Below are 21,088 nucleotides of genomic sequence, written 5' to 3' on the forward strand. Positions count from 1 at the left end.
AGCAGATAGGTGTGCTATGCACAGGTAGAAAAGAGTGGAGTGGCATGTGCCACATGTAACTTCAGCACTGAGGAGGCTGAAGCAGGAGGAGCCTAAGTTTGAAGTTAGCCTACCTAAGAAGACCCTGACTTGAAAAGAAAAGAGCTGGATTGGTGTGAGCCACACTGTGGCCTACAGTGAGGTGAAGCCTGTAGCTGAAAGGCTAGGGTGCCTGCTTCATCTCTTGCTCATTTTCTTTTGGAGAGGACCTGATTGTTTTTATTACCACCCTAATGAAGGCTGAAATAAATAAAAAGAAAATCTAAATAATTTTTCTCTTTACGATTGTAATAGTGATACTTATAAAATATGGAAAACTTGGTCTACAGATGATTCCAAATCACTTTCGATATCAACAGGCAGGTGTGCTAAGACGTTGATGTATTCCCATCCATGTCATGGACTCTTATAAACAAAGCAACCTCAGTGCTTTGTTGGGGAGAAGAACAGTCTAGGTTATCCTCTTTATTCAAACTAGTTATATCTGACTCAGCCTTGTTCAGGAATACCTTCCGCCCGTCAAAATGTGAAAGACAACAGCTTCCTCGTGTCTTTGAAGGCCTGAGTTAACAAATGCCAGTCAGGTCTATGAACTGGGCACCTACATCTTTGCTTTGAACGCACAGGCAGATACCAGTTCTGGCCTGGTCAGTCTAGTCCAGAAGCAACTCTCTGAGGGAGTAAGTAAAGATGGCAGAGCCTCAGGCAAGGCTGGAATCTGGAAGGCAGGTCCCAGACCACAGCCACCTTCCCTCCACAACACATGTTGTCATCTGGTACCAGACAGGAGATGTCTTATAGTAAAAACAGATTATAGTGCCACTAAGAGTCCTGAATAAGAACAGCCAGCAGCTCAGAAACCATGTCTGGCTCCCACAGAGCCAGGTGGGCATTTGGGGAAATGGCGATTCACTTGGTTCATCCTTGCAGGATGTGGGTTCCATCACCCAACTCCGGAGTTCCTTTAGGGAAATGCTTGGACCTTTTGATAGCCCCTTTTAAATTGTGGGTATCAAGGACACTTGCCATTGGGCCATGATATAGGGACATCCTTTTCATAGCTTTGAGGTTCTCCTTGGGCCTTGTTGAGTAGGAACTCCTAGCATCTTTCTTTGGAGTTCCTACTGCATATAGGGCATGTTGTGGAATGGGAATAACCCTCAGTTGAACCTGGGGCTTTGTTTCCCACATGCAAGCTTCATTCTGCGGTCTCAGCCTGAGGCCTCTACTATCCTACATCTCTCCAACAAGACAAAATGATGGTCCATCTCTTTTCAATTAGTAAAAAAAATCCCATCGATTGTTTTCTCAGCTTGGTAGATTTTGCCTATAAAATTTCTTCAACCTTTGGCAACTGCTATAATCTGCCTGCCACTAAACATGAAGAGCTGCAAACAGAGGAACATCACTAATGAAACAGCTCAGAGAAAGTTCATCATGTGTGGCTCAATAGCATGTTTCTTCATGGACGTGTGTGGTCTTGGCTGTGATTTTGAAATGCATACATATAGCGTCATCCTGGTTTGCTGCTAGTAAAGTTGTTCCGGGATTCTGTGATGGAATTAAACATACAAATGTGTCAGGGAATTCTGAAGAGAGCAGCCCGAATGCCAGGTGTTTCCAGCAGCAGGTTTTAGAGCAGTCTCCGGTTCCCGACGTGCCAGAGATGACTGAAGGAGAGCTGAGCATGTCCACATGGGCACATGTGCAAACAGCCCGTAAATTCTGCTCCGTAGAGTCTCCAGACTCATTCCTTGGCTGGAGGGACTGGCATGGGAAAGTGGGACAGTTGTCTTTCCATATATTTTTGGACAGGAAAACTCTGACTTGAGGAATCAGCAACTAAAACTAAGAAAATAAACTTAAAAGTCCCCAAAAAGTCATTACCACCTAAGGTAGTTTAAGTCATTCTAGAATAGATCCCCTTGGTGGATTTATAAACACCATGCATGGCTACCTATTAGTTAATCAGGAGTGTGACATGGGCCTAGAGTGTGCCACTTAGAGAGCCTAGAAAGAAAGCAAAGTCCGTCAAAGGAGACCAGAAGTATAGCTCAGTGGAAGAGTGCCTGTTCAGTATGCATGAGGGTCTGTGTTCAATCCTCATTACCATAAAACAAACAAACTGAAAGGTACATCGTAGGTAGTAATTAATATTTATGAATATGTGAACATTTTAAGTGCCTCATTTGGGCTACTCCACTATACTTTAGCTTTGGAACTATAATAAAGAAGTGAGTTTGATTAGTCCTAAATATGTCATGAATCACAACTGACTTTTCAGATCCTCTGGATCAGCTTCACTTCTGTAGTATTGGAGGAGTGGGCTGCATCCCACCGCCTGGCTAGCTTAACCCCCAAAATAACCACAAAGAAATTGTATTAATTTAATTACTGCCTGGCCCATTATATCTAGCCTCTTCTTGGCCAACTCTCACATCCTGATCTAACCCATTTCCGTTAATCTGTGTATCACCATGAGGTTGTGGCTTACCAGGAAAGATTCAGCATCTCTGACCTGACGACTTCATGTCGGCTCTCCCTGTCTGCCTTCCTCCTCCCAGCATTCAGTTCTGTCTTCCTGCCTATCTAAGTGCTGCCCTATCAAAAGGCCAAGGCAGTTTCTTTATTTAACCAATGAAAGCAACACAAATACAGAAGGACCTCCTATACCACACCTGTGTGCATGTGTGAGTGTGTGCATGTACGTGTGTGTATATGTAGGTCAGAAGTTGACTTAGGATGTCTTCTTTAATTGCTCTCTGGGTTAGGTTACAAAGGGTCTCTGGCTGAACCTGAAGCGAGATCACTGATTTGTTTAGACTGACTGGCCAGAGAACCCTGGGGATCTGTTTGTCTCTGACTCCCTCATACAGGAATTATAGTCACACACCACCATATCTAGATTTATTATATGAGTCCTAGGAATCAAACCCAGGACCTTGTGCTTGGATATCAAGCACTTTATACCATTCCCCCGCTTCTCTCTCTCTCTCTCTCTCTCTCTCTCTCTCTCTCTCTCTCTCTCTCTCTCTCTCTCTCATATCTTTATGTCACTTTTTTTTGGGCAGATGCAGCCTGACGGGAAGAGAGAAAGACGGTAACTCATAGAAATTTTAAGGAGATAGTTGGGTTGTCATTCTACCTTGTCAAGTTCTTTCCTAAGATTTGCCCTGTGGTGGGTTATCTTGAAGCTAGGTAGAGTGGGAGTCCCTTGGACATGTAGTTAGCCTCTCCCACAGAGGGTGAGCTTGGGGAACAGACAGGGTTACTCATTTTGTCATAAATCTTGGGATCTATTGATTTGGTTCAGCATAGCTTTTGAACTTATATTTTTCATTTCAATGTAAAGTGATAAGATATGACTTAATTTCTGTACATGCATATCATACATGATAATCATTGGATAGAGTCTATCATCCCTTCAAGCAATCCTGTCTCTGACTCTGCTTGAGGGTGTCTTGAATGGTGAAGGATATCCAAAGTATGGTGGATGCTAGAGGTTACACACTTGAACTGAACGAACTATTTAATGTCAAAAGTCTCTGTGGAGACTATATAGATCTATTACCTGGAAAGATCCAGAATGTGCTGGAAGGATTTTCCAACATGTGTTTGACAATCATGTAAAATGTCTGATGAAGTTTAATACAGGAACCTATCAGAAGAATAAATGGGAAATGTCTCAATCATGTATTCTGTGTGTATGGCTTTAATCCGAGTTAAGAAAGAAGCACTGTGCCTTCATGGCAAGGGACTGGCCTGGAACCTTGTGAAAAGAGCGTTTAAAGTATTGGTGTCATCACTAGCCACGGCCTTGATAATGGCAGCTACTGATGTTTGGGTGTCTGTGGTGCAACACACTGTCAATGTGCACACACAGTTCAGTCAAATGTCTGAGTCAACTATGTGCTTGACAACATCAGGAGGCACTGGGATCTTATGGAACCTATATTGCAGTGTGTAGGGTGCATCTTGAGGGAGACAGATGGTAATGACAACCTTGTCTTCCACTGTACCCCATCAATGCTAAGAAAGGAACTAGAAATGCTTCGTCTCCTGGACACCTTGCAGTAATCTTTTGACAAACACTTGTATCTCACCTTATAGGGATGTCCCCAACCTGCCTTAATTCCCCAACCTAATTTTTTTCTTTTTACATTTATGTATTTATGTATTTAGTGTGTGTGTGTGTGTGTGTGTGTGTGTGTGTAAATGTGTTGGGAGATCTGGCTCCCTTTCTCTGGGACACCTGCCTCTGTTGCTTGGCTTTCTCTTCCCCAGCCCCGACAGGACACTTTGGATTCAAAATCAACAATAAAGAAGTAATTCTGAGTCCAGAAGCACCATAGAAATTAGAAACTACAAATTCAGTGTTTCTCTCAGGCACTTCACCCAGCATATGCTGGGAGTGCTCTAGTCCTTGAGATTGATGCCCCATTAGGAACACAAGCAGATGCTTCCTGAACTCACAGGGACAGTGAGGCCCAGGGTCTACTGGCTACCTTGGTTAGCTGTCTTGAAAGCTGAAATGGTCACTCTGTTGACACTCGAAGAACAACTATACCCTGGTGCTAACTGCAAAGGAGTTTGACAGTGAATATCCAGATACAATTCAATAGGTCTTGGGAGGGAGAACATTTCTGCACATTCAGAATTAAAAAGAGAGGCAGGAGATTGCTTGGGAGATTGCTGACTTTCTGGATAACTCAGCTAAAGGATGACACCAGGTTCATTTGCTGGAAGAGCTGACATATTTGCTTGTGGAATTAATCTGCGTGTGTCATGTCTTCTAGAAGGTGCCTACTTTTCAGTCCTTCTGTCTTTTTTCTTTTCTTCCTGAGTGTATCTTCCCGCTCATGCTTGTAAAGCTGTTCCATCTTCACATACCCTCTGAGAAATCATTACTGTTCTCGGAAATCTTATTGACCTTGTCCTCTACGGCAGGCGTTGTGCTGAAAGTGCAGAGATGAACAAGAGTGACCCCGTTTCTGCCTTTGGGAAATGTTTATTTATCTCAAGGCTAGGATCAGCTCTGTCACAAACCATCCAAGGACCAGCATTTGGAAGCTGCTGTGCTCAGGCTATTTACAAGTTTACTTTATCAAACAAAGATAAGTGATATCCTTTTGAGATAATTTATAGAGGAATCACACAGGAAAGAGGGTCACATTCTAGCCCACCAACCCAAGGGCAAGCCAATGCTTCTATCACTTCTAATATTTATCCCAGGCATGGAGCCATGCCAAAAGATTGCTTTCTCCTTCATGGCCTTGCACTTGATTTGATGGTCTAAAATGGGACGTGTTTTCTACCTCTATCCTAGAGGCTGGAAAGAGCAGCTCATGAGCCTTCAGTAGTGGGGCTCACTCGAGAGGAACCTCATTTCCCAAGCCTTCCATATCCATCTTTACTGCATCTCCCTTGCCAGCACCATATGTAGACTAAATATGGCTACTTCTTGTTAGATGGTGGCTCTGTGCTTGTATCTGTGTTTGTGCTTTTTGTCTAACTACGTCACTAGATTCTAAACCCATCAAGGGAAGTTACCCACCAGACTCTGTACCTAGCTGGTGCCCTGACAATATCTGTACCCTGATGGATTAGAAGTAGCATTCTTTTTCTCTAGATGTTTTCTAGAAAGCGATGCCACTGTTACTGCTTGGAACTGAGAGTAAATAAAGGTCTTCATGCCTTGCTCAGTGTCTGCTGATGGATTTTTCAGTGATGACTTAGAAAGGGTTTTAGTCTGCATCCCAAAAGTGTGCACATGAACAGACTTAAAAACTGTATATTTAATATAAAGGAGACCTCTCAAGCAAATAGTTATGGATATAATGAGCACAAGACAGGAAGTTATATTGGTTGCTAGAAAATACAGTTTATTAGGATAGGAACAAGTCCAGCTTAAAGAGTGTCCACCTTACACATGCAGGGATGGAAGATATTGCCATCCCCAAAGGAGAACTCCTTTTTGAAACTTCAGTGTGACTGGATAGTGAGTGTCATTGAATTGTTGCTGCTAATGATTTTTGCTTTACTCGTAGGCATCAAACCCTGGTCCAATATCATGGAAATCCTGGAAGAAAAAGATGGAGTTGACACGGAGCTATTGGTTTATGCAATGACTCTAGTAAACAAGGTTGGTTGATGTGTGCTCTAGGTTGAATTGTTACCCCTTCAAAAAAATAGGTATGAAAGCCTTAAACTCTAGAACCTATGAAGAGGGTCTTTGCAGATCTCACTCAGTTATCAGGACAACTCTAACCAAATATGACTGATGGCCTTACAGGAGGAAGAGAGAGAGAAAGAGGCAGAAAGAGACAGAGACAGGGACACAGAGAGAGAGATACACACACACACAGAGAGAGGGGGGGTGAAAGAAAGTATGAACACATACAGGGAAAACAGCCACATGAAGACAGAGGCAGAGATTAGAACGGTCCATCTGTGAGGCAGGTAGTACCAAAGTTGACTGACAACCAACCTAGAAATAGTCAAGGGAGGATCAGTCCATGGAGCTGTTACAGAGAACATAGCCCTGCTGACTCCTTGGTTTCAGACTGTGAAGTTCTGGCATGTTAAAACACTTAGCTCATGGTAGCAAGTTGCACCAGCTGTAGGAAACTAATATCACGTGAAAATGTTAAATGGTTCCTCGTGAGCCACAGCTTGATAATTGGAAGGCAATAGCAAGAATTGTAAGATGTTTCTTACTGAGTCTCACCTATAATGACATGTCCCCATTAGAATTAGCAGCTTGACCTAGAAGAAGTGATTCACAGGTCAGGAAGATGCAAGACTTATCTGTGGAATTCTGACTCTTGGACTGCGGTGAGGATACTGGAGGCAGATCCCATCTCCTTATGTTCTCATGACCTCACCTTCGTGTGCTTGCTGCTTCCATCACATCCCTTTCTGGTCCTCATCCTGTAGGACAATCACAGTCCTTTGAGGCTCTCCTCAGAAGTACTGACTGGGAGACAGGTATTGGCTCCAATGGTGACCCTGAACAGGCTGTCTTGGTCCTAATTTCCCTTCATTCAGATTGTCACACCCCACATCCCAAGTGTCATTGTCACCACCCTGAGGATTTTCCTTAGACTGTTGACTACGAGTCTTCAGAATCAACCACAGTGATGAGGAGTAAGGTCTTGGAAGGTTCCAGAATCCTCTTATGGAACATAACTGGAGACCTGCTTCTCGTAACGAACAGAAGACACATTTGTAGTGAACCATCTGGATTTGAGGCACAGCTTGCCCTCAATGGTAACACGCTGCATTCACACTAAGGACAGTCAGTTGATTTCACATGCAGATGACTGGCATGGGGTGCCCTGAAGCAGATCCAGTGTTCAGAACTTGGCATGCAGTCAACATCATGCTGATAGGACAGATTCATCCGTGATTGGGGTGGGGTGGTGATAGACAGAAATAAACAGATCCATTTCAGCCCATCCAATGGCCCTTCTGCTGTCTGCCCACAAAGGACAGTTCTCACCTTGAAGGGATAGGAGTTTATTCTAGTCGCAGATTTGAGTGAAGCTCTGGAAACAGAGACAGAGGCTAATTCAGATTCCATGTCCCAAGGTGGACGTAGCTTCATGAAGCTTTATAGTTTTTAAAACAGAAAGTCGCTAATAAAGGCAAGTTTAAAATATATTGGTGGTCACAGAGAAGGTGGTTGCAGCGGGATGGGGAAAGCTCTCTACAGGCCGCGGATGCTAGCTGCTGGCAACCTTAGCTTTTGAGTTTGTGGAAGTTAGGAGGTTGTTAGGTTAATAGATTTCAAAAGGTTTTTGACTATTAGTCAGTTTTTGTCTATTAGTCTATTTATTAGTTCTGAAAAAGAGGTGGGGAAGGAACAGCTATGGAGAGTAAAGCTAGCTAGTATAAGGTAATGGGCCTCTGGACCTGCAGCCTTTCCACCCTCCCACACCACTGCAGCTGGAGTAAGCCACCGTCTATGCAGGCGCAGCTTCCCCCCCCCCCAACCCAGGAATTCTTATCGAAATGCCTCATCTATGCCCATCCTGATTAGTTTTTACTATCAATTTGATATGAGTCACCTAGAAAGAGAAAATCTCAAATGAAGAATTTCCTTGATCAAATTGGCCTGTGACCATGTCTGTAAGGGAATTATCTCTACTGATGATGGATGTGAGAGGGCCCAGACCGCTATGGGCAGCACCATCCCCAGGCAACTGGGCCTAAGCTATGAATCAAGAAAGCCGAACGTGAGAGAGAGAACAGGCTGCCAGGCAGAATTCCTCCGTGTTTCTGCTTCTGTTCCTACCTGGATTCCTGTCCCAGGTTCCCTCAGTGTTGGACTGTGACCTGGAAGTGTAAACCAGATGGGTCCTTTCCAACCCTAAGCTGCTTTTGGTCAGTGTTTTATTAGAGCAACAGAAAAGCCAACTAGAACAATGGCTGTTCTGACACATGGAGAAGGCTCTGGAGAGGTCATTCCAGACAGATACAGCCATTCCTGGAAAAGCCCACAGCCCACGCAAGGGTTCATTTTGCTTTATGAATTGCAGTCATGTTTATGGCTCCAGTGAGTCAAATGCATCAAGCTACCAAACAGAGCAGCAAACCGGAATGTTAATGCTAGTATGTAATAAACAAAAACAAAAATAAAAGCACCAGATCCTGAAGTCTGAGAAATTCTGTTGCAAGTTGGGTGGTTTCTAACCAGAATCAATCTTAGCAAAATAAATGGTGCTATAATAACATGAATTTAAAAACTGACATTTTCATAATTTAAAAAGGCAGAAAACCCTAGCCTGCCTTGGATTCTGAGACCAGAGTGGCTTTTGTTGTTGTTGTTGTTGTTGTCTACCAGAGACATCAAGCAGAGCCTCCACCTGTCCGCATCCCTACCCAAGTCTTGAAAAGAATTGAGGGAAAAGGAGACCGTAACCTCCTCTGCCATAGCTGAAACCCTCCTGGGTAGCGTAGGAGTCATCTCATAGACTAAGATGAGGTAGATGGGGGAAGTAATGGTAGGATCCTAGGGAGCTCTGAGAAGAGGCATTGCTTCATTAGGACCTGGGGATAGATTCCTAATGAAGCAATGATTCATGATAGCAATGATTCAGGATTCAGGATAAGTAGATAACTTTTTAAAACATTTAATTTTATTTCTTTATACATTGAAATGGATCTTTCTTAACCCCCATCCATAACCCTTGGCAACCACTAATTATCAGTATACTATTATCAATCATGTCTTTCAGGGTCAAATGGAATCTCGTAATACGTAACCCTTTGAGGCTGGCTTCCCTGTCTGCATAAAACTCACTATTACAGTTATTGTGTATGGTAATGACTCTCTCCCTTTGGGGAGTATATATGATTGTGCTACACAGGTACACCCCCAGTATATTCACCCATATGTCTTTGAGGGAGACTAGGGTTCTCTAACTTACCCATTTGCTTGTGGAAGAGGTTAAAGGTCATGGTTCTTGACTTCCACAAGAGAGTGTGGAGCATGGGCTTTACCATGCTGGTTTGATCCTGTATGAAGGTTTTAATCCTCTGAAACCCAAGGAGAGACAAATTTCTTTGAAGACAGAGTTCAGTCTCTGATTAATACCAGTAAAGAATTGTTAGTGACAGATCCTGGCAAGACAAAAATCCGAAAGAAACGGAGGTCAGGAATGCCAGATGTAAGGCAGCTGTGGGGCGTTCCCAGCCTCAGGAAACTCACGCCTCCAGCACTTTCTGGCAAGGCCATGTCTTTGCCAGTGGTAGGTGTCCAACGGTGATCATGCAGGGCAACTGGGAAAGGCCCAGGTGGGAATGCGGTGAGAGTAGCTGAGCAAATTAAACTGGCAGCCTGGAAAAGGCGACTTTGTGTCTAGGATGTGGGACCTTCCTGCACAGGGGAAAGTGCCACAGTCCCATTGCAGCCTGCGTGAATACTGGAGGGCCACAGGTTCAACTCTAACTCACAGTTTTCATGGTGGAATTGAAAATGGCTGCTTGCAACTTCAGTTCCGTTCCTGTTACTTGGCAAAGGCCTTTGTGATTGTTTATTATAGAGAGCTGGCTGTCTCATTATTTAAAAGCTGGCTCTTTAAACAAGGGAATTAGATATAGAATTTCAGCTTAGTGAAAAAGAACCTACGGGGCTGGGGAGATGGTTGAGTCGGTGAAGTGCCTGCCTTAAGGACAGGAGGACTTGAGGACCTGAGTGTAGGTCCCTAGCACCCATGCAGAGCACCCAGGTTGGTATGTGTGAGCTAGGTGAATCCCTGAAGCTCATTGGTCAGCTAGCCTCGCTGAACTAGTGAGTTTCTACCCCAGTGAGACTCCCTATTTTAAAGGTTATGTTCAAAAGTCATCCAAGAAAACAATGGAGCAAAAATCCTCTGACCTACACACATACACTCACACACATGCACACACACACACCCCACACTGCCTGTTGATGCCAGATATGGGAATGGAAGGTGGGGGAGTGGAGGCTAACTAGCCTGCCTTCCTTGAGTTGCCTACTCTGTAGTCATTACATAGTTTGGGGGATCCAGTTACCCTCTATGCTCCTGCCTAGCATTACTACCCCTCCTGTTTTGTCCTTTAATAAATGTTACAGTTTTCCTGGAAAGCAGGGGGTGAGCTTGTGGCTACAATAAGAGTCTCTGAGTGCATGCCAGGTTGGGGGTGGTGGTAGTGATGGTGGTGATGGTGGTGGAGGTGATGGTGATGGTGGCAGCGGCAGTGGCATTGGCCTAATTATTGGTAGTTCTCAGGTAAAGCCCAGTTGACTACCACTGTGGCAGACACAGGTGTGTGCTGTCCACATGTATGAGTATCTCTTGTAGCTTCCAAGTCACGACCTCCTGTTTTGTGTTTATTTTTTTGGGTGGGGGTCTCTTGAGTGATCAAGGTGATCATGTCTCTGACCTCAGCCATTGTGAGTTGTATGCTCTTTGATCAGCATAAAAAGCTAAAAGCCTTTATTTAGTGTATAAATAAAGGCATTCTTTTTTTCTTTTTACCATTGATAGAGGTTGTCAGAGAAATCGGGGCCATGAGGTGATCCCTATGCAAGAGTCTGTCCGTGTCTTCTGAAGCAAACTAACATGTTGAAGATAAATTTCAAATACATGTGGTCTTCTTAGAAACCCAAAGGCAGTGAAATAAATAGGGGCTAAAGAGCAGGGCCTGGATTCCAGGCTGGAATAAACTATGTGGAGGCTGGGCTGGTGGCTCTGAGAGGGGCTTCCCCACAGTCTACAGTAATTTCTGGTCACCTGTGAAATCCCTCCCCTCCCTGAGCCTTCATCTCCCTTGCATGTAAGATGAGGGGCTCGCACTAGCTCTCCGGGGTTCTTCTGTTCTGAGAGGACCCTGCTGAGATTATCCTCTGGTAGGAGAGGTAGAAATCAGAAACGTTGGCTGCTTTCTCCCCACCCCCACTCTGCGTTTTTGGCTCTTGGTTGCTGCTTTGAAATTTCTCATGTTTCCCAAAGTTTCACAGAGCAAAGAGAGGCCCCGCTGAACTTCAATGGGAGAGAATCATCAAATTATAACCCACACTGTTCCATTGATTATAATCGAAACGTCAAATCTAGAAGCATGTTAACGTTCCAGTGGCACGTGACAAATCCCACAGGCTCCGTTGCTTGGAGCAATGAATGCACGCTGCTCCTCTCACAGTTCCCAGGGGGCGGGTGTTCAGACAGGTCCTTGCTGAGTTGTCTGCTCAGGGTCTTCCAAGGCTAGTCAAGATCTGGCCAGGATGGCCTCTGGCAGCCTTTTGTGGCTGTCTGCTGGACTCCTTTCCATACAGCTGTTCAGCTCATTGTGTCTTGCTCTTTTCTTCCAAACCAGCCTGAGCTCAGGGGAGACCTACGCCCTCTTTTAAGGGTTTGCCCACTTACCACAGATTGGAACCTTGACAACACCTGCTAAATCCCTTCCCCTAGCTAGCCTAATGAATGTCACAACTCACCCACAGGAGTTCCCAGCCCCCACTAGGTCACAGGTTACCCCCAGGGGCAAGAGTCCCGAGTTCACCCTGCTGGCTCCCAGGAGATTTCCTCATTGAATGAATTTGTCATGTGTCTTGCACTGTTGTGGGTTGTTAGAACTGAGGCCACTGGACCCCATGAACATGTCTTCATTGCCTTGTGACATTCCCGTAAGATATGGCTGTATCCTTTTCTTCTCTTGCAGACATTGGCAGGACTGCCCGACCAAGACACCTTCTATGATGTGGTAGACTGCTTGGAGGAGCTTGGTATTGCCGCTGTGTCCCAGAGGCACTTGAACAAGAAAGGAACAGACTTGGACTTGCTGGAGCAGTTTAATATCTATGAGGTAACAAATGTGCCATTTCTAAGTCATCCACAGCATCAGCAAAGGTCAAAGGGTGATGTCACATGTCCTCCAGGCCCGGGTTCTAAGCGTTGTACAAGGGGCTTCCACACCATGAGAAATTTTCTAGAAATGCAAGGTTTCAGATCCTACTCTGTCCTCCTGAATCAGGAACTCAAGAGTGGGACCAGAAATCTTGTCCCAACAAGCCTTCCAGGAGATCCTAGTATGTGTTCAAGCTTACGAACCTTCGACACAGAGAAAACTCAGAACTGTTCTGTTTTGAAGAACATGTGCTCTATTGTCAGGACCTCTACTCAATGAGAAATCAGGTAGAGAGGCAGGATCAGGGAGGAGGAATGGGAGGGAGGGAGGGGGTGAAAGAGAGAAAGACAGAGAGCAAGGGGGAGGGCTATTCCCCTGCATAATGTATAGTATGAAGTGGAAATTCATGGTATATTTTTTAGAAAAACCTCATCCCCCATGTTAAAGACAGAGTCTCATGTAGCTCAGGCTAGCCTCAGACTCCACATGAGGCCAAGGTGACCTTTAATACCAAATCTTGCTGGCTTCACTTCCCAAGTGCTAGGTTTGCAGGTGCATGCCCCCATTCCTGGGACAAAAGACAGTGCTTTAATGACGCTGCCCAGCATGTACTTTCTTCCAGGTTTTCTCTTGCCTTGTTAGAGTGCTTTTCTCTTTGCTCTGGTATGTCACAAGGAAAGAAAAATCAAAATTGGACATCAAACTCCACTGCTTGTCTTTGTACCATGTGACATTATTTTAAACACAAATATAACAGTATTTTGTAGGCAGAGTTGTCAAAAGTTCCTGGCTCCTATTTGGAAGCTGCTGTTTGCAAACATGGTTAGTCATATCAGGACAGAGGAAACAGTATTAGAATCAGCCATTTCTCTTTGGTGTCTGGGTAAGTGAGTGTCCTACCAGCACTCTGTCTCTAGCTTCCCGGCCAGTCAGTAATAAAAGGATGGGTAGGGAAGGAATCCTGAGCTGCTCTGTCTCCATGTTGTTCTGTGCGATCAGTCAGCATATGTGATTGGCTAGTCTGGGAAAGTAGCAGGGTTGGGTAGGATGTGCAAGAGCTCCCTTCTCTGTGTCCATCTACAGGGAAGCGAAGTTCTCGGGGTTGCTCAGAGGTGGGTATTGCTGCCTCCCCATTTCACGGTCTGCCTAAGTTAGACTTGACATGGCACCGGTCTCCACGGATGCCTTTGGTGGTTCAGCTACACCCAGCTTCCCCTGTTTCTTGCATGTGGAAATTGGGCCATTTGAGGAGCCTTTCTTTACCTTCTTCTCCACTTTATGCGGGTTTCTTTATCCCTACTCACCAGTTGGCAAACTCCTTAAGTAGCATCTCTATGAAGCCTTGCTCTCCATTCCCCACTATTTATAAGTGAATGTCTCTGCATCTCTGTCCAGCAGTTCTCATGACAATCCTGTCTGTCTGTCACTTTGAGCTACACAAATCCTGTGTCCCCTGCCTCTTTCTAATGCCAGGACCTAGCACAGCTGCCTAAAGTTTATTAAAGGCTTGGATGACTTCCTTCTGCAAGCATCACCCATGTGGATACTAATGTTGCCAGGCACGGGGCTGGGGAAGGGTATGGTTTATTTTGATGCCCGAGTAATAACTCAGGGTGACAATCCCATGCTTTAGGTAGCAGACAGAATCTGGATCCTCATTCCAGTCTGAAAGTTAATGCATTCTAGAAAAACATTTACTGACATGGGCAGCCAATTTTAAATATGTGCAATGAGAGCTAGAAGAATCAACACACAGAGCCAATACTTTCCTCAAAAAGACTTTGAACTTCTCAAGTGCCTGCAGAAAGCCCGGGCAGACTTCTTGGGTGCTTCCTCATGGGGCAGGATGTCTGGTGGCCATATGTCTTGGGCTTTCTGGGACAGGCCTTATTTTGTGTAATTTAATTCCATTTCAGAAAGGTGATTTGATCCATGTTTAATTAAATTTGTTGAAATTTCTTAGCCATATGTGATTTTTCAAATACATAAATGGCCAAAATAAAAAAAAATCTTTTGTCAGATCATGTGTGTTAACTTTTGGTTCTAAAAATGTTCTTTCTGTATGGGGAAAGACAGCTTGCCGCTGGAGACTTGCAGCTGAGAAATAGCTGTTACTTTCAGAACTTGTTTACTAATGGTTCCCCTTCCCTGAGAGCTTTCCATCTCATAGGTGATTAACAATGTGTATCAGTTATCTTATGCTGTGTCACCAGCACACCATAAACAACTGCTCTAAAAACCTCACTGATCTTGGTTCTTAGAATCAGGAATTTGGCCTGGCTCAGCTAAGATGCTTTCAGGCCGTTCAGCTACCTGGCGGCCTTACTGGGCCTGAAAGGTCTCACTTAGCCTTGATCATCTGATTCAATTTGATTTGGGCTCTTGTCTAGGCCACGTGTGATCAGCAAGCTAGCTCCCACTTCTTCATGGGATAACAACATTTGTGAAAAGCAAGACTAGCACAAATATTTCCAGGCTTAGTGTCGTGTTTACCAATGGTTCACTGGCCAAAGAAAGTCATTCACATGGTCATGCCTAACCTCTGTGTGGGAGGGGTTGGCACAGAGGAAGGAAGCAAGGAGGTGCGAGTGTCTAGAACACTGTGTGTGGCCACAGCCTGCTACCACACAGCAGGTGGATAGGTTGTGACCCTGACATACACCTCACCTAAGAGCTGAACTGAACTGTGTAGGCATGAGACAGCAGTGTGGAAAAGGGTCACATCCGTTACTAAGATGGCTGCCCATCATGGGTCACAGCCATATTATGATAAAAACTCAGAAAAAATTCAGAGGTAGGGGTTTTGAGCCCCATTAAAAATGTTCCAATTGTTCAGAGCAAGTTACACAACTAAGTCTAGACTCAAGGATGATACAGGGTGGCATATAAGTCCTTGGAGACCTAACACTGTACGGTCATCAGTGTATCTCACTGGTAGAGCATGTGCTGAGCATGCACGAGGCCCAGAGTTCCCCCTAGTGCCTCTCACCAAATCTTATTATTTGATAATATTAAGATCTTATTATGTTAAACAGGACAATAATAGTGCATTTATGGTTTTAGCAGTCTTTTTAGGGACATTTGTTAAAATATTTACAGATGATAATAATCTTAGACATTTTATTGAAAAATTGACCACGGGGTTGAGGGCAAAATGTGAGATGTAAATGAGCAAATATTGATTCTGAACTAACAAGTGTTAGACACCCGTGGGTGACCATGGGTGGCTGTGGGTGATTGTGGGTGATGTACCATCACAGTCTCTACTCATCCCTGTCTGTTGTGTATGTCTTAAATTTCTATGGTAAAAGAGGCTTAAAATACTGTGGAAAAAGTTCATAATGAAACCATCCACCTCTGGATATTTGCTAAAAAGTATAAGAATCAAAGATATCAGTAGTCTTGTAATACTTGCAGCATAATTTGCTATAGCTCCTCTTCTTGTTTTCTTTACAAACAGAGGCTTGTTACACAGTCCAGGCTGGCCTTGCCCTCGGAATACTCCTGCCTCAGCTCCTGAGCTGCTGGTTCTATAAGCTGTACCACCACACCTGGCTGCACCCCTCCTCCCCCTCAACCCTCCTCTTCCCTCTCCATTCCCCTCCTCCCCTCTTTCATCCTCCAGTCCCTCTGTTCTCCTCCCTCCTTCATCCTCTTCCTCCACCTCAGTCCTCCCCTTTCTCTTCCCCTTTGACGAGTGTTTTATCATGGATATGAGTCTGTGATATTCCCAAATGAATTGTACATTGCAGTGATGCCTAGATCATTGCCTCAGATTCCTCTCTTCACTAGAACTTTCTGGTCAGTCTCCCCTTTCCTTGACATGGGGAAGTGAGAGTGACTCCCCGCACACTGCTTCTCGGGAAGGTGCTGTGAGTGGAACGTCACTCGATCCTTGGACCTTTGGGGTTAGACAAGGAGCTAGGAGTATCTGAACTGTGCTATAGACCTGCTCGTATCACTGCAAATGTGTGCTTAATAGAAACAGTCAACACTTCAGGCCAGGGGAAGTTCAGATGGTCTAAGAGCGTTCTGTCAGAAATTGAGGGAAAAACAGACTGGACAGTGGCAGAAGTGCCTGCCACTGGGAAGGTGTTCTCATTCCTAAATTTTCCCACACAGCACTGCTTAGGGATTTATAGTTTTGATGGCAGTCATGACTCGCCAATCATTGAACTTCACTTTGTTTGTGCTTCCAGACGGAGCTCTTGAGAATGGGAATTTCCAGGGAGACTGTGCAGAGATGAGCCTTGGGGAACTCGTCAGTTCTCACCCCAAGCCTTTACCACCGTGTTTGGGAATGAATTCTAGGGGGAATAAAATAACCAAAAGATTTTCAAATATCTGTCACTTAGATAGGTCACGGCAAGTCCATCTTATATAAATGCTGGGCCTGGAGGTAGATGACCTGTTGTCCATCAGCCGTGTGTCTTGGGACTATTCTACCTGTCAGGGGAAGAACACAGGTGTGAAAATGTCAGTGTCTGGTGATTGCTTCTGTGGAGGCCACCATTCCTGTCCTGGGGAACATACAATATGCCCAACTCTCTGTCTTCTCTTTATTTCTCCATTCTCTCACTGGGCAGGATTAAGTTGTAAACATCTTCAAAACAAGAAAACATACACACTCAGGGGTGCATGGGACCACGTGACTCTACCGTTACTTAGTCTGACAGGCTTCAGAGCTTAGTTGAACCTGGTCCAGCTGGACTGAGGTTGCCTACCTAGTGGGTCTGTGTAAGAGAAGAAGAGCTCCTGTTACTATTCCCCACCATGGGCTTGACTCAACTGCATTTTTTGTCATTGTCTGGTTTGTTTTTTATGTGCACTGCCTGTAAATCTAGACAGCCAGAGCACCTCCTCTGGGGTTAAGAAGGCCTTTGTGCTCATGTCAGCTCTGCCACTAATGAGCTAGATGTGACCTGTAGCCAGTCACACACTCTCTGGTCCCTTATTGATAATAGCTGTATTTGTGAGGATATCGAAGGAGGGGAGCTTCTCTGCAGATGGTACTCAAGCAGTGATACCCTCCTCTGACCCAAACCCAGAGGTAGAAACTAGAGGGCAGCATCTAGGTGGAAGGAGGAGGCCACTGGGGAGGTCTTTTAAGAGGGCATCTTCTCTGTGATGCTGTCTGCCTCCTGGCCACCATGGAGTGAGCAGCTTGGCTCTCCGCTTCCTGAAAGCCATGGAGTAGGTGTTTGGCTCTCTGCTTCCCGAGTACAAGGGGGTTAGCAGCCTTCTTCCACCATGGTCTCCCACTGTGATGTCATTGTCTTTCCATAGATGTAAACACACCCAAACGATCCAGCTCAGTGAGCCAAAACAAATCTTTCCTTTTAAAGTCAACTTTCTCAGGCATTTAGTCACAGTGATAAGAATCTGACTAAAACATTTAGATTTCAGATAATTTCATACATTTCTCTTACTTAGCTATCTCTCTGTATCCGTTTGATCCATAGAATGCATAGTGACAGGCATGGTGCAATCAGATTGAATTGACTTCTGGACACACGTAGGGGTCTTCAAGATTGAGCAGAGGCCTTCAATACAGGGAAAATAGCAACAACAAAAAAGCAGTTTTAAATCCACTTATAGGTGACATATAGTCACAATCCGAACTGGAAAAAAGCTCTCGAATTTGGCTTGCCTGATACACTCTGCTTTTTCAGGTGGCACTCAGGCATGAGGATGGTGATGAGACTGCTGAGCCACCCCCCAGTGGGCACCGAGACCGGAGGAGAGCCAGCATGTGTTCTGGTGGCAGTGTGGGTGAGCACCAGGGCCTTGACCGCAGAAGGAGCCGTAGACACTCAATCCAGAATATCAAGAGCCCACTGTCAGCTCCCACCAGCCCTTGCTCCCAGTCAGTTCCTGCCTTCAAACCCAGCCAAGTTCGGGATCTCTGTGAAAAGTAAGCTCAACCCCAGTGATGGGGAGGGAATACCACTGGGGAGAGGGAAAGAGAGACTGCGAGTCACATGTACTGACCATGATTCCCTCCCCACTAGATGGCTAGGGTATCCTGGCCTTGCTTCCTTCCTTTCCTCTACCACTAAACCATTCCTCTCTCAGGGAACTTCCCACGCAAGCTGCTCTTGATGGCAAGCATAGACTTGACCTTGCTAAACTCATTTCGTATTTTATAAAATAGCAAAGACTCCAAAGTACAAAACCATGGCCTAGAAATAAATGGCATGCCACACAGCAATGCAAGACTGGAATGGTTCTTGAGATAACGTAGCCTTATTCAGATTGGCTTTAGATTTGTGAACATACATATGTAAATTTAAAGATATGTATTTTTATGCAGCACCTACTCATTTGATCATTTAGTCACTCAGTAAACATTTTATTGAGTGTCCAATATAGGTCAGGACCATGCAAAGGTATAAAGACACATACACAAAAAAGTATGATCTTTATCTTCATGAACCTCACATCTAAGCTGAGGAAAGAGAGCGAGGTAGATAGGAAGAAGCAGAGGAAGTTTGATTGTACCTCTGGTGGCCTGGAAGGACTGGGGAAAACAGGTGCAACAGAAGGATGGCTGGGCTTCACAGTCCTGAGACAGCCGCTCCAGGTGGATGCTGCCTCATTTCTGGAATAATGGACCACAGAGCTTGACCACCCCATTCATGTTCACATCAGTATCAGTAACGGTGGCTCCACCATTCATTCTCAGCCTGGGAATATTTCTGGGAGTCAAATTTAGCTTACCTAGCTACATGGTGAAGGAGAAAATAACTCAGCATACATTAGGCCACCTTTAGAAAGTCAATCATCAAGAATATTTTGATTTCCCCAGCCCCCATCACAGAGAGAATAACCCACCATCTCCATCATCAAGACACAGCTCAAGCAGTCTGGTGCTCATGTGCCTGTTAACTAGGAAGTGGGAGGAATCCTGGTTTGAGAGTCATGTGCAGCATGCATGGTCTCTTTCTGTGTCATGGCCCTAGACATGGTCCTGTTCATGAGTTCGTGTGACCAGTTCTACTCCAGTGAAAATCCCAAACTTCTGAATATATTAAAATAAAGAGGCTGCTAGCTAGGGGCTGTACTGGGAGAAGGCTTCAGGTGCACTGTGGTTCCGCCCTGGGTGAGTTTCTTCAAGATCCTGGGTCATAAAATGCACAGCACCTAGCTAGCAGCTTGAGAAATTGGCTCAGAAGACATCGAGGAAAATGTACACAGTAATTGAATACTGTTTAAAAACCAATGGAGTTGCTGAAGTCAGGGGTGCGGTGAGCCTCGTTGGCCCCAGTGGTTCTTCACTGTCTGATTCTGTGCTTGTTTCTGGTCTCTTCATTCCTCTTCTGCTTTTAAAAGGCCCTTATGTTGTGTGCTTGAGTAACAGCATCTTCTGATACACTATCAAAGATGACAGCAGTTCGGGGGACTGTCCTGAGAACAGTTCATTGTCTCCAAGTTCTGGGCTCAGCAGGAATTCAGTCTGGGGCAGGGAGAAGATGGAAAGACTCTCCTCTAAACAATGCTTGCTTTGTTCTTTTCAAACACTATGCATGTTTTCATTGTGTTGAAGCTATTTCCAGTTTATAGAGATAGGACACACTGCAGAAAGCTGGGGTGTAGCTCAGCATGGAGTGCTTGCCTAGCACACATAGTTTGATCCTTATTACTGCAAAAATAAGCAAATGAATGTAAATTAAAAATATAAACCTGAAAAGAGAAGACATGCAACAACCTTGTAACTTTAAAATGACTTTGTTCATAAAGCCTGTTGGAGAGAGGCTGGGGTGGTATCACTATGGTGCAGTTCTCCTTAAGACAAGACTGCAGTGGGGGAAAGGATGGCAAAGAAGGGGAGGGGATGGTCATTGTGTGCTTAGCAGTGCCACCTGCCCAACATCTATGACTTAAACTGTACTTCAGACTCAAGCAGCTGTTAGGAGCCATTCCTTGGAGGCCTGGGAAGCAATCCCTGGACATACTTGGTGCTCATCTGTAGCAAGGTTCCTGTAGGTGCCACATAGGAGGACTCGGAGGCTGTATTTTATCCTTCTGTGACACAAGTCCTACCGACCCTCTAGCAAAGATGGGAGAATGTGAGAGTGCAGAAAGGAAGTCATGTTGGAAATATGTGTGGAACTCCTTGCTCATTTCATTTGAGTTCAGTTCTCGAAAAGAGCCTCTTGTACAGGAAGGCAGGATAGATGCCAGACAGCAGGAAGGGTGGGCTTTGCGGTGAATAGCAGGAGTAGGGGATGGGCTGAGCCAGGAGTTAAGCTCAAATCTTGACTCTCAGTGCTCAAAGCTGCTTCCCACCTTCCCACTCTTAAACATAGTCACTGAACAAGACTTACACGTCAGACGTTTTAGGGAAGAGAATTGGTTGGCATACTATATGGACATCATCTTTACTGAGGTAAATATAAATATTCAAGAATTGAAAAGGACACCATGTCACATACCACGAACATGTATGCTTCCTTGCACATATAAGCCTGCCAGATTGTTACTACTATTTTAGTGACGTTAGTGCGACCCTGAACCCACATTACTGGGCCATGGCTTCTACACTGGCCCTTGGCCAAATGAGGTAGAGTTTATTGATCATCTGTCACCTGAAAAATTTTTATATGATGTGTGTACCATAAAAAATTTCATCTTTGTACTTACTTTTTGCAGACTTAATTATAAGAAGAAAAATTAG

The 21,088-nt window shown here is 44.8% G+C and overlaps 1 protein-coding gene across 5 annotated transcripts in view; it reads left to right on the forward strand.

The window, feature by feature from the left end:
- Fhod3 (formin homology 2 domain containing 3) overlaps window positions 1-21,088 on the forward strand; it is a 412,222-nt gene that overhangs the window by 259,683 nt on the left and 131,451 nt on the right. For all 5 annotated transcript variants that reach the window (XM_038330720.1, XM_038330721.1, XM_038330722.1 and 2 more), the window contains exons 8-10: window positions 6,087-6,181; window positions 12,226-12,369; window positions 18,084-18,325. In XM_038330720.1, the coding sequence (XP_038186648.1) occupies window positions 6,087-6,181; window positions 12,226-12,369; window positions 18,084-18,325 (481 nt within the window). The remainder of the gene's footprint in view (window positions 1-6,086; window positions 6,182-12,225; window positions 12,370-18,083; window positions 18,326-21,088) is intronic.

This window comes from Arvicola amphibius, chromosome 5 (assembly GCF_903992535.2).
Source record: "Arvicola amphibius chromosome 5, mArvAmp1.2, whole genome shotgun sequence".
NCBI classification, from domain to species: domain Eukaryota; kingdom Metazoa; phylum Chordata; class Mammalia; order Rodentia; family Cricetidae; genus Arvicola; species Arvicola amphibius.